Genomic DNA, 12813 nt, shown 5'->3' with positions numbered 1-12813 from the left:
CCCCGCCCAGGCGGGGGAGGGGCTCGGCGCGATGACGTCACCGCCGCGCGGCTATATAAGGGGCGCGCGGCGGGCGGGCGGCCTTTCGAAGCGAGGCGCGGCGGCGGAGCGGGGCGGTCGTTCGGCGTCGTTCGCGGCGCGGCCCCGCGGCGCGGTGCGTTGTGCCCTCACCGCCCCGCTGGCGGGACCGGCGGGCGGTGTGGAGGCGCGGCGGGGCGCGGGGGATCCGCGGCGGGCGCTGGCGGAGGAGGATGGAGGCGGATTGGGGCCGCGCGGCCTAGGCCTCGGGGTGCGCCCTGAGGGGCCGGGCCTGGTGCCGGGGTGGGGGGTGGTGAAGGGTTACCCCTCAGCCTTCCGCGTGCCTGCGCATGATGAGAACCGTGTTGGTAGGGACATCTGAGGGGCTGATGAATGCCAACACAGCTGAGCTGGGCACGGAGCGGGGCGCTGGGGCTGAGGCCCCGGGGGCTGTGCGCTGGGCACCGAGGGCAGCTCGCGGCCACAGGGCGGGCCGGGTGTGCACTGCAATGGGGGCTGGAGAAAAGGGTAAAAGTTAAAGAAAAAAAAGTGGTTCTGTGGTTTTTGCCCAGATTAAAAAACGGGATTAGAAATTACTTATGCAGGCTTGTCTCTGTTGCATCAGGGAAGGCTTCTACTGTAAAGCTCAGGGCTCTGCTTTGAATTTTATTTAAGCATTTTGAAGGGAATGTGTGACTACTAGTCTCTTAAGAAAAGCTAATGCCTGTTCTTTTGATTTCAGTGTAAGATGCATCAAGTATACTCTTGCCTCTTCGGTGGCTTCACAAAAGGTAAGTACAGCTTCTGAAATACGGACTTCAATTTGAGAAATAAACTGTGTTGTGTAGGTGTACTTGCAGTGATTAGCTTGGGGTACTCCTGTGTCTAAGAAAGTTGCAGGACCAGTGTTTGTAATGCAGCAGTTGACTGTGGTGTCTCTGAGCGGTTTTCATTCTACTGGGAAGAGTCATATATTCTTCGTGCTGAGGAGTGGGTGTGAGGCTTCTGTTCAAAAATACTATTGCAGCCTCTAATCAGACTCCAGGAGTACACTGGATACCTTTATTTCCTTTGTTACTGCTATTTTACCATACACAAGATAGGAGAGAAGTGCCTGTAGCTATCAGGATTGATAACTAAATTGGAGAGCCTGTGATGTTTTCAGATATTAGAGTAGTGGACAGAAGTAATTTCTGAAAACTCTGCACTGAGGCTTTTTTCTGTTATCAGTGTCACTGTCAGAGATACTGCACCTAGTTCTACACACATCTCAAACTATCCTGTTTCCTCTAGGTCTGCTGCTCAATATGAAGACTTGATACTACTTCACAAGGTAAAAATAAATCTGAAAAGTGAACATAAAAGGGTGTTTAAGGGCTTGCTGTTTGTCTAGAGCACTGTCTAGAGCATGCTTATTTTAATGACAAGCAGGCAAACTGTGTTCCCTATGCTAAGTTTTCCCTCTTGTGCCACAATGATGACTCGAAATAGTTTGCTACTCTTGACCAAGATAATGATGAGAGCTCATACCACCATGATTTCCATCTGAGGCACAACAGCTTAGAATTCACCTTGATATTTTGCCTTTAGATAAACTTCTCATAAGCTTTTTTTCTTTCAGGACTTGAATCATGCACTTACAGAAAAAACATCACCTGGTAAGGATCTTCATGGAGTCTGCTGAGGTTTCCTCAATGGAGCTGCTGAAACATGGCAGTGGGGTGTGTAAAATGGAAGAGAAGTTTTGGGGTTAATTTTCACTAATGCACAGAAGTAATTGATGCTTCATAGTATTCAAAAGACTCCTGAATATTTCTTTAAATTTATTTGGGGAATTCTGTTTTTCAAAGCTATCACAGGAGATTGCTCAATACTATTACTCTAAAGCAGATACACTGATGATAACATAGTTCAGCAGAGTTTCTTGTGATGAACAGAGTTTTGTCTTTCGCTCCTATCTGATGTATCTTGCTGCTGTGGTATATTGCTTGGAAATCCTAGACTTGCTCAAGAAAGCTGAGGGGGTCTGATTTTTCTCTTGTTGCAGGCACTGGGAGAAGCAGCTACAAGCTATGCAAGGTAAATATGATATTGCCAGCTTCTGTGAAAACTAGCTTTCTGTCTATGACAAGGCTGCGTATGATGACAGCATAGTTCAGCAGATGATCAGTGGTGATCACTTGTTCAGTCTTTCGCTCCTATCTGATGCAGCCTCCTGTACCTTAGGATAAGTCTGACAGACAACTGAAATGGAAAGGTTACAGTGAAACACTACCCTTTGTTGCATTTTGTCAGTCTCTCTCAGAAGATCAGGAAAGGGGACAAATGTTTAAAAAATGTAGTAGGATGAATAGGGTTTGGTAATGAAAACTCTTGGTTCATCTGGTGTTTGTGCTCTAAGTCCTGTAAGTGTTGCTTTGCAGTGTGCCCTGGACAGAGACAGGATGCCTGTGCCTGGTGTGAGAAGCTTTCACCTGTCAGGGATGTTGGCAAGACAAGATTCTTCTAACTGAAGGTAGTTGAAGATATTTTAGTTGGATGCTATGTTTGGCTGTGCTGCACTTGTGAAATAATAGGTCAGCTACTGGGCTGCATTTGAGCCTGAGAACTTGTGTTTATAGACGAGTCTGCAAATCCATTCTGTTCCTGGAAAACATGAAGCAAAGATAAAACTGCCCTAAGTGTGCCTTATGCTTCACAATAGAAGTATGAAGTAATTATTTTGGAGGGTTAAAATTCCCCAGAACATTCCTGCAAATAAATGTAATTTCCTAAACATAAATGTAGCAGTGCCATGAGTTCAGTATCCAAAATGCTTTTCCTGGTTAGACCAGCCTGAATGTTTACAGGTCTGTGTGTTCCCAGCTCGGAGGTGTGGTGCTTTCTGCAGTCTCAGCAGTGATGTTGCATGTTGAGAGCAGGGAGATCGGTTTGGGCCCCCTTGTGGAAGGGGCTGGGAGTGTTGCAGTTTGCTGTACATGATGTTGAATCAGGTCTCTGATCCCAATGAGGATAAAACTTGACTAAACACTGATACAGCCTTTGATGGAGCTGTTGTTACGCTGAAACTTCCTCCTGGACCACAACTAACAGTGACTTTTCCTTTGCAGGCTCCCGAATTGTTTCTTGTCATGATGTAAGTACTTGTTTTAACTTTGCAAGTTTCTTAGCATAGGAAGCCTAGAATATGCATGTGAAGTGAAGTATTTGGCTGGTGTGGGCAGAGGGGGTGGTGTTGTCTGCTTGCATTTCAGCCAAACCAGGAGGATGCTTAGGGGAAGAACTGCTGGATAAGACCCAGACTTGGCAGACTGGTTTTGCTAAACTTAGTGCATCTGTGAGCTCCTGAAGTTGCTCTGATTGCACTGTTTGCCTTCTTCCTAAAGCAGTTAGCAGTCCACAGACTGACAGTATAAGCTGCCTGTATGATGAAATGCGAACACACTGACTTCAATTGTGGAGGTCTGCAATTAGCTCTATCTGATTTCGGGCATCTGACTGGATTTCATTCTTGTGTCTGTTTATGTGCTGTCCTGATTCTGTGTTTGTTTTTTTTCTAGTGCTGTTGTGGTAGAGCTGTGAGGTGGTACCAGCTGGTCGTGCTCCAGGCAAAGGTAAGTTGCCAGTGAATTTGTATTACTGCTCATAGCTGTGCTGTGGGATGGGGAAGCTGCTAGGTGCTGGCCTCTAATTGTAGTGCCACTTCTTGGTGCCTGTTTACATAGGCTCCTTCAGGATTTTCACAAGTTATTAGCAGCCAGCAGACTTCACTTACCAAGGTGTTGGGGACTGAATCTCATGTGGAAGACTGAAATTATTTGAGAACTCTTTAAATATGGTAACTGTGCAGACAGGCATGGCATGTCTTACAGGGTTGTAATGATGTTGTCAAATGTCTGACCTGAAACTACTAATGTAGACTGCTCTTCACTGAAAGACCCTGTAACTGACAGTAGCCATAAAAATGGTGGCAATAGTACTAATAATTGGAAGTGGGAGGGAATTGTGTGGCAAGGGATAAGGAGGAAAAACTTAAAGGCCTGGGGGGGGAGGGTGTTGATGTGCAGTCAGGATAAAATGCCACTGATGTGGACTGTAATTTAGCATGTCTCCTAGAGCAGAATGCTTTGAGATAGCTTACCTGGCTTGTTTTCTGGGGTGGTCTTGGTGTAACATGAGTGCTTCTGGCTGCCATCAGCTGAATGACAGATGCTAGTCTGAGGGCATTTGTGAGCACCAGTAAGTAGCTTCAACCTGTGTGTGGAACCACCAAAGACTGCAAAGAGGTGGTGATGATTGCAACAAGAATGGAAGTTTGTGAAAGTCTGATGGTTGTATTATAACATTAGCATTGCACTGAAACTTTTATTTTCTGGTGTTTATTGTAGTTTTGAGAATGGAAGAACTGCCAGATACTCCGTGACAGACATTTGGTAAGCTGTTTGCTTCTCAATTGCCATAAGATACATTTTGTACTGAAATGTTAACTGCTTTCCTGAACTGGAAAGAAATAGCGTAGACCAATTGAAATATGTGACTGCTTTGCATTACTTGACTTTCCTAGTTGATCAGAAAGAACATGCCTTTACCCAGCAGTGCAGAGCTTGCATCAGTGACTCTTCTGCTGATTGAAAATAGTATGCCTATTTGCTGTTTAATATATGCAGTGGGCTTTGGCAGACAGTAGTACTGATCTTATAGTCGGAGTAATCTGGTAAATTCCTTGTCTCAAAGGCAAGATGAGAGTTTTTACGTGATTTGAGTGAAGATGGGGATGTTAAGCTACTCTAAGCATGTACTGTTTGTGATGATTAATTCTAAGCAATGGGAATCTCTCTGAAAAATACTGAGGAGGACTCTTGATCTGAAACAGTACGCGCATTCAGACTAACTCTTGAAGCATGGCCAAGTAGAGTGTTAATAAAAATGCACTTGTTACAGAGTGAAGCTGAGAAGGAAGGAGTATGTGAGAACCAAGATTTTGCTTCTTTGAGGTAAGTGTAAAATAGAACATTTTATTGATCATGGTGGTCCAGTAATTTCTGGAATATTTCTGCTATGTTAAGTGCATAACATTAGTACATAATCAGATATGTTTCTTTTATTGTGAGTCTCCCACTCCCAGCTATTGTGGGAATAAAAATGATGTGCATGGAGCAAGAATGAACTTCACTATAAGAGTTTTTCCGGCAGCTTTGGTACCCTGACAATTCCTAAACTGTGGTCACTGGCAAACTTAACGTAGAGTTCAGTTTGTATGAACAAAAGATGTGGCCTCCATGACTAAAACTTTTTATTCTTTTGTCTTCACACAGTGGAAATAGTAAAAATGAATTGGTGGAAACTACTTAAACCAATACGCTGTTGATAATGTAATACAGCAGAGTGCTGTACAGCAGCAAGCGTACAACTCCCGTCATAACTCTGATGTATCTGGCTGTTTTATGAAATGACTGTAACACTACTGCACTCCTGAAATAAAAAAACACACAATCTGATATCCTGTAGTTGGCAAAAATCACTTGAGTGGTGACAGTTGTGGTTTTGTTCAGTGTACACATTCAGGATCAAATCGAAGTTGTAGACTGTACAAAGTTTTCTTGAGTAGACCCATTCTCACCCACAATAAGTTACCTATTTAAGCTCATCTCAAAAACCTGTCCTTTATGGGACTTGTATTTTAGGTATCATAACGCATTCCAACAGAATCTCTCTCTGGGGAGGGAGAGTATCATAAAGCAAATATAACCAACTACTTTTTTGTGGTTCTTCTGATGTTAGTAATTCTGTATGGCCAATTCAATTAAGATTTAAGTTTCTATGTTCTGTTTGAATGTTACATATTGAAGCTGTCAGTTGGTGGCCAAAATGCAGCCTTGTTATGGGTTAAAAATTAATTTGTATAGAATTTCATAGATCTATAAAGTTGCATATAGTGATACCTTATTCTGAAACAATTTTCTCTCTTCCTTAGGAAAGAACTATTGTCTGCTGCCTCACTGGTAAGATCACACAGCAGATTTTTTCTTAAACTTGGGGAGTTTTTGTAGCCACTGATGAAACTTGATTCTGCCAGATGAGTTACTGTGATATTACCACTTCCGTTCCATTCTTTCTGAGGCTACACAACTGCTGAGAGGAACTTCTAGTAGTTGTGCTACTGTGTTTTAACTGCATTTTCTTTCTTCAGGTGAGGAAGCAACTTTGAAACTAATACGAGGAATGAGAAAGGTGAGTGTAACTGTAGTAATAAAACTTACTTGCTGGAACAAATGATGATTAAAACCTTAGCTTGAACTCTCTCACTGAACAGAGATGAAAATCTAAGGTCTGAGATGTTCCAGTCAGCTTCTTGTGCTAGTTCGGTGCCTTATAATGGTTCTTATGCTGTACTTAATAGGTGGAAGATCCCAGAATAATCAGCTACACTTGCATGAACAGCATTAGAAAACCAAGACTTTGCGGTGGTAACATTTGCCTCATACACTGATTGGAGCCAATAAAATTTTGTAAACTCTGCCTGTTGTTGTGAACTGCTTTCTGACTTGACGAGCTTGCTGTAAACTAGCTCTAGGCTATTCTGTAAAAGCTTCAAATCCTTGACTTTAGGGCAGGGAGCAAACTAATTTAAGGTAATGCTAGTCCTGCAAGTGTCCTTTACTGTAGAGGGTGTGTAGCTATTGCCAGTGTTAGAGCAGGCTGGAGTTGACGTGAGCGCTATCTAGATTTAGGCAAAGCTACAAAAAAGTACAATTAGTGTTTCATAGGTGGGAGCTGAACATGATTTGCATATTTGGTTCTAAACTGGTATGTCTGGTAGTACATGACTTAATTATGCTAATTTCAGTAGTTTAAAGAAAATCTGGTGTTTTATTGGACTGCAGCTACTTGGAGGGCTTTGCTTTTTTGTTCAGACTGAAGCCTGCTGAAGTGCTGATATTAGCTCATTTCAAGACCCATAGTGGCTGATGCAACTTCTCTTAAGAGCTTTTTAGTCAGGTAATTCCAAAAGATAAAATACTGCTCAAAAATACCAACTATGGAAGCAGTATAGAGACAGTCTGTAATGGAGCAACAACAGATTTTCACAGAATAAGTATACAGCTTGTATTCTGACATGCTTCCACTGGATTGAGTATAATTATTCTGGAGCAAGGTAGCATCCAGCCTCCATGAGACAGCTATAAGCAGAGGAGGGAGATTTTTATAATTCTATTAAATATAAACACTTAGGTGGCACTGGGGCCTGCTAAGGAATTGCTTTTTCCCAAAGCTAATTAGTGCCAGGTTTCTTTTTTAAAAAAAAAAAATTTAATGTACTTCCCCCATATTTCTGTGGTGTTTCAGGTGTGATATCAATAGGGGAAAAGCTTTATGAAGAACTTACTCTCCATAACACTTGAACTACTGCTGTGGCAATTCCAACAAGAAGTAAAATCAAACATACAAACACTTCCGCAGGAATGTTTTCAGATAATTAGTGCTACCAAGAGTTTTTCAGTAAGAGGAAAAGAATTAAGTTTCATCTGCCTCACAATCCAGCTTCTGTGAGCTACTTAAACTTCAATTACATCTTTGTAGAAAGAACTGAAATCTTCTTAGGCAGAACAGTTTTTCATCCTAGAGAAAGTGAATTAGAGATGTTCCTGTGTTCATGTGAAAAGTAAATCTCTTCTGCACTAAAGCAAAACCCATTAATAAGGTCTTTTTTCATTCAGAACTGGTTAGTAGCCTCTTAGTATTCTCCCCCTGTATTTATTCTTCCCCTGCATTACTTCTTAAAATACCACACTTCATTGTGCCTGTTGAAGAGTTTGAAGGGACTGTCATAGCCTGCAGTGTAGAAGAAATCTTCATGGAATGCTTGGCCTCTGTTTCTTAAGATTTTGGCCAAGACTTCAGCTTCCTCAGCATATTTCTCTGTTGAGGCAAATCCACTGAAGGACCTGGTTGAAGTAAAAAAAAAAAAAAGGGGGGGGGGATTTTATCCAATTTGTAGAAGGTCAAAATATCTCCGTGCACAAAAAGCTCCGTGCTTTGTGTTGCCGAAGAGATGATGGGGTTGGGAAGCAATGCAGTATTTGAGCAGTTCTCATGCAGTTTGTAGTTATTAAATGGCACATAACTAGTCAGGGTGAATGACTTCTGCCTCTGAACTCTAGGCTCTAAATAACAGTGTGTAAATACACAGTTAAAAATCAGATGCAAGTAAGAATAAATCAGACCTGCTAGGTGAACCCCAACCCTTTGTGAGCTTACCGGACAAAGACGGCTGCTGTCTTCCGCTCCTCAATAAACACATCTGAGTCTGTGGGCTGGGGCGGGGAGTCCTGATGTTCAAATGGCACAAAGAAAGAGACCTTGAAGTCTGCACAGCCATGCTTTACCAGACATGTCACTGGCACAGTCATATCAATCTTCATCTCTAAAGGATAGAAAGTGTAATAAGCTGAAAGCAAAGGCAGTGTCTGAATGCAACTCGAAGGAGCAATGCAGGCTGCCTAAAAGCACATGCTAAAGCAGCTTCCCAGCATTACTGCTCTTTTGCACGTTGATGCAAAGGAATGTACTGCTGCGTTCTGCTTTCCTTTCTAACTGTAGAGCAACTCCTCACTGACTTTTCTCACTGTTCTGGCTGCAGCTCCTTCAATCCTATGTGGTCCTCGGAACAGAGGCTTCAGCTTCTCTCTTGCTCTTCCTGTTACACCTAGCCCTGAGGGACCTGGGAAGAGGTGGGATGGCCTAGTGTAGGCAGGTGGATGTTAGACTAGGAAAAGCCTTCTGTGTGTCCAAGGTTATCTACTGCCTTAAGCTACTTGGCATCATCTCGTTTGTGCTTCTAGCAGTTCAAAACCAGCATGTTCTACCTTTCTCATTCTTCCCTTGGATGTAGTGGAAGAGTTTCCAGAAGCCCTGGCGCAATGCTTCTTTCTGGGTCTCTCCTCTGATGACTGTGCTGACCCATTTAGCTGTTTCATACTGGCGCAGTTCGTAATCCTTTGCCTGGAAGGTAGCAAAAGTCACAGTAACCACAAGATGAATACTAACGATGACACAAATGGCTACTCTTGCCAAATCAGCCTGGAAGGATTGTGATTAAATAACCCCAGGCAGCCTCCTAGCTGCAGTTACAGGCGTACCCCCAGGGTCAAACTCTGACACTTCCATTGCAAAACTGTGCTGTTCTGCCTTAGACAGAGCTCTTCAGAGCTTAGGAGTAGGTGTGCTTGTTGCCCCCTTTGCAGTTAGGCATGAACAGAGTAGGAACACTTCCTTCATGCTCGTTCTCAGACTGAGAATCCTAAATCCACCCCAACAATGGCGAACTCTGTTCTCCTGGCCTTTAGGAGTTACCGTTGTCTCTGCTGGGTTCCACCGAGGAGACTGCAGATCCAGGGACAGAAATGTTTGCTTGAAGGATTTGATCATCGTGGTGGAGCTGAAAGGCAGACACAGTTCGTTGGCCTCTCCAGTCAATGCGGTATATAAATGGGGTATGAGAAAACTCTAGGACTTTTCTGCTAAATTTAAGAGGTTTTCCTCAGCCTCTGGTCTCCAACCTATCAGTAACACATGCACCGAAGTGACTGATTAAGTTCAGGCAAAGACCAGACTTCTGAAAGGTAATTGTCCCTGAAATTGTGAAGGGCTTGGCTTCCACCCCTTATCCTTAGGGTTTCAACAAAAAGACATGAAATCTTTTTAGCCATGAGGGAACAGAGAAACAAGACCATGAAACCATGGCTAGGCTGCTGTTGGAGTGTTCATCATTCGGTGTAAGCTGCCTTGCTTCCCTGTGAAGTGAGGGCATTTCCTGGCTGCAAAACAGAAGGTGGAAATCATCCTGCAAGTGAAATGGACCTGAGCAGTTAAACCACTTTGCACCTGGATGAAAAGGTACCACTGTTGGTGGCTGCTGTAGTAGTGATGGTGTACATAACATTGGAAATCTCATAGGAGTTGATGCCTTTCTTAAAGACCATCCGGAGTCTGGTGACTGGGCGAGATTTTTGTTATTTATGACTATGTAGCTGCTTTCTTAGCTAGCCTTCATGTGGAAGGAAAATGCTGAAAACATGAAAACACTCAACTTCCCCTCACTGTCCCAAAATAATCAAAACCACTACTGAAATAGTGATAGCTCATTAAGTCTTACTTTGAAATATTTGGAGCCTTGGTTTATCATTTTTGTCAACACCAGGCAGATAGCACTACACAACTACATCCAGAGAAAATCTCTGCTTTCTGTTACATTACAGTATCCTTAGCATGCACCTCACATTGCGAAGGCAGCATGCCATTAATTCAGCAAGGTTCTTGATACTTAGATCATAGCACATTGTCTTCTCAGAGCACGACTTTGTTGCGTATTTCTTGGGCAGCAGAAGCAGCTTTGGGGTTAATTTTCATTTCTCTGCCTCCTCAGCTGTTTATAGCTGCCCACACAAGAAGCCGTTGATTGCTCTGTGACTCGTGACCACTTTTTTCACGGGCTTTCATGAATACTAAATTCAAGGTGCTATAACTGACAGCATCCCCCACTTCCAGCAGCAGGTATACAGCACTGCTCTGAGAGGCAAGGTGAAATCATGCCACCTCAGATTACTGACAGTGTCGATTTTTGAAGTCCACAAGAGTGTTTCAGTTTGCTGAATGACGGTGGTACCTAACGCAACGGATGGACCACCTGCAATCCGTGATAAGCATTTTTTAAAGTCTTCAAGGTATGCTGTCTTTAACACGATAGTCCTGTTATCTTTTAAGATATTCTGGAATAGTACCTATTCACTGCAGCCATACGCTGCTGCAGACTGCTGTTCAGTACTGATCTCCTCCTGTACCCTGTTTTTGAGGTGGCTACAGACAGTTTTCTGTTTGGGATCTATGAAGGTGAAAAGGTTTTATCAAAAAAAAAAAAAAAAACCCAACCCAAGCTGCTGGCACTGATTTCTCATGTAATCCTTTACGTAGTACACAGACATGCACATGTTGAAAAGTGTTTTCTAGTAGCTCCTTCCGTTGTTGCGGAGTAGTGGTGTGAATGTCAGAACGATGTAGCCGGATACTGATTCCAGCAGGTAAAAGCAGGCACTGTCCCCCTCCCTGTCCCATCCTGAAGACAGGTGCCCGCATGAAGTTCAGCAGTCAGGCTGGAATGGACTGTTATACATTTATACACTTTTTGTCAATAGTATATACATACCATCCAAACGTAGCAAGAAGGCACAAATCCAATGGTTTTATTGGAAGCAAATGTGAACAATCTATATGGAAACCTACTGCGTGAATATGTTTTATCCACTGCCATTTCAAAAAAAATTTTGATAATGCTTTGCTGACACTTTATTTCTCATTGCTACACCTTGGTAGAAAACATGCTTGGCTTGTGCTCCCTGGGTATCTTAGAAAGCAGAGAAGTAAATGTTCCTCTGCTTCAACATGCTGCTGTATTAGCTGGCTTGTTTCTGTACGTGCCAATCCCAACCCCTCCTTAAACCTCTTCTTAGCTGCTGCTCACAGAACTTCTATAACTGCAGCCAATACTATCATGGCTGCGTGTAAGAAATATTTGAGTTACATAAGGCAATTATTTGGGGGGTGAAAAGGGGAAAACAAGACACCAAGAAGCCTCCAAATATTTATATTTGAATTCCTTGCAAGCACCTCCAGAGATTATGATGATGTGGTAAGTAAACATAGCCAGAACATGATATTCCGTAGAGCTGCAAATTATGTTTTCAAAGCGAAGAAAGTGGACATACTTACGTTTTGGTGAATAAGCTGTTGTCTTAACTATTAGTCTGTCCTTCTGAGGCTGCACGTAGCAGATGCTGCGTGTCGGTGTTTATTTTAGTTCGATCAAACCCCGCCCATGCCGCAGCCCTACTGGAGGGAGATGCTCTTATGAAAACCAGACGTTGTAGCCTGACCCCTCTGGGTCTCATTGGAGAGCTCCCACACAAATGCCGAAAGCCCCACCTACAGCCCACGAGCCAACATTGGGTCCAGTGTGTGATCTGGCTCCATAAACCGTTTCGCACCCTTGTGTAACTTCCACCAGCTTCCATGGCACTGTGCCTACTTATGTTGGGGTCGGCGGTAGGTTTTGTGCTCTCGGGAGAAAGAAATGTACAAAAAATAATGTCATACGCCCCCAGCTCAGATTGCAAAGGGATGTTAGAAAATGAAAGCTTTTCCTTTTTAACCCTGGGGTGAAATGGTGGGTACAGATCTGGCTGCAAACAGCTAAGACCATCCTCACAAGATTTCTGCTGACCCGGTATGAAAGACAGACAGTGTTCTGTAATGACTGGCTGTTTTGAACGGCGTTCGAGACTGATCAGCCCCCTTAGCCCTTGGATATCTACACAAAGGGATTGTACAAAGCTATTGTGAAAATCTGTGGTGCTTCACACAAAGTTAAGCTGGACTCTTCATTTAACCAGCTGCAGCTCCAGACACATTTAGGTACCAGCACAGGAAAGCTGACTGAATTTTGCAGTTTGATTTCTGAGAACGCTTCATGTGGAATGTTGTTTGATACACTCCTGTTCTGAAAGGGAAATTAAAAAAAAAAAAGCCAAATAGCTCTTGCAAACTGCTCCCTAATGGCACAAAAGTGGGCTGGTGTGAAGTGGGTTTTACTAGTTGAGCCTGTTAGAATATGCTAAGGCCACAACCCAGTTCCCTGCAGGTTTAGCACTTTTATGGAGTAAACTATCTCTGTTTCATCTGTGTTCTGTTTGGATCAAACAGGAAATTCAGCAGGGCGTTTTGGAGAAGAAGCTGCTACTT

General features: G+C 43.2%; 2 protein-coding genes across 8 annotated transcripts; one reads left to right on the top strand and one right to left on the bottom strand.

The window, feature by feature from the left end:
* Nucleotide 1: 1 nt before the first annotated feature.
* On the top strand, nt 2-3635 carry LOC308198817 (uncharacterized protein). Of its 6 annotated transcripts, XM_080601940.1 has the most exons (9): nt 17-289; nt 761-809; nt 1312-1351; nt 1640-1676; nt 2066-2097; nt 2442-2533; nt 3129-3154; nt 3408-3480; nt 3579-3632. In XM_080601940.1, the coding sequence occupies exons 1-3, from the start codon at nt 32-34 to the stop codon at nt 1335-1337; spliced, it is 333 nt and encodes a 110-aa protein (XP_080458066.1). In that variant the 5' UTR covers nt 17-31; the 3' UTR covers nt 1338-1351; nt 1640-1676; nt 2066-2097; nt 2442-2533; nt 3129-3154; nt 3408-3480; nt 3579-3632. The 6 variants fall into 6 exon arrangements, 4 of the variants coding, with proteins under 4 accessions (XP_080458065.1, XP_080458066.1, XP_080458064.1 ...); XM_080601939.1 differs by lacking the exon at nt 3408-3480 and having other exon boundaries at nt 2-289; nt 1640-1739; nt 3579-3635; XM_080601938.1 differs by lacking the exon at nt 3408-3480 and having other exon boundaries at nt 3579-3635.
* Nucleotides 3636-6865: 3230 nt separating this feature from the next.
* Nucleotides 6866-12813, bottom strand: HEBP2 (heme binding protein 2). Of its 2 annotated transcripts, none has more exons than XM_080601937.1 (5): nt 11781-12813; nt 9373-9457; nt 8886-9021; nt 8278-8443; nt 6866-7964 (listed from the first exon to the last, which is right to left on the bottom strand). In XM_080601937.1, the coding sequence occupies exons 2-5, from the start codon at nt 9445-9447 to the stop codon at nt 7790-7792; spliced, it is 552 nt and encodes a 183-aa protein (XP_080458063.1). In that variant the 5' UTR covers nt 9448-9457; nt 11781-12813; the 3' UTR covers nt 6866-7789. The 2 variants fall into 2 exon arrangements, with proteins under 2 accessions (XP_080458063.1, XP_080458062.1); XM_080601936.1 differs by having other exon boundaries at nt 11785-12807.

This window comes from Anser brachyrhynchus (assembly GCF_964034855.1).
Source record: "Anser brachyrhynchus genome assembly, chromosome: 8".
In the NCBI taxonomy this organism is placed as follows: domain Eukaryota; kingdom Metazoa; phylum Chordata; class Aves; order Anseriformes; family Anatidae; genus Anser; species Anser brachyrhynchus.
Note: the sequence above shows the minus strand (reverse complement) of the source record. Positions and strands in the feature narration are given on the sequence as shown.

What these genes read in the sequence shown, in the direction of transcription:
- LOC308198817 (XM_080601939.1), top strand. Translation starts at nt 32, where the DNA reads ATGACGTCACCGCCGCGCGGCTATATAAGGGGCGCGCGGCGGGCGGGC. An exon ending in CGCGCGGCCTAGGCCTCGGG is followed by an intron (nt 290 to 760) that starts GTGCGCCCTGAG and finishes TTTTGATTTCAG; the next exon opens with TGTAAGATGCATCAAGTATA. An exon ending in CTTCGGTGGCTTCACAAAAG is followed by an intron (nt 810 to 1,311) that starts GTAAGTACAGCT and finishes TGTTTCCTCTAG; the next exon opens with GTCTGCTGCTCAATATGAAG.
- HEBP2 (XM_080601937.1), bottom strand. Translation starts at nt 9,447, where the DNA reads ATGATCAAATCCTTCAAGCAAACATTTCTGTCCCTGGATCTGCAGTCT. An exon ending in GGAACCCAGCAGAGACAACG is followed by an intron (nt 9,022 to 9,372) that starts GTAACTCCTAAA and finishes GCTACCTTCCAG; the next exon opens with GCAAAGGATTACGAACTGCG. An exon ending in ACAGCAGCCGTCTTTGTCCG is followed by an intron (nt 7,965 to 8,277) that starts GTAAGCTCACAA and finishes TACTTCAACCAG; the next exon opens with GTCCTTCAGTGGATTTGCCT.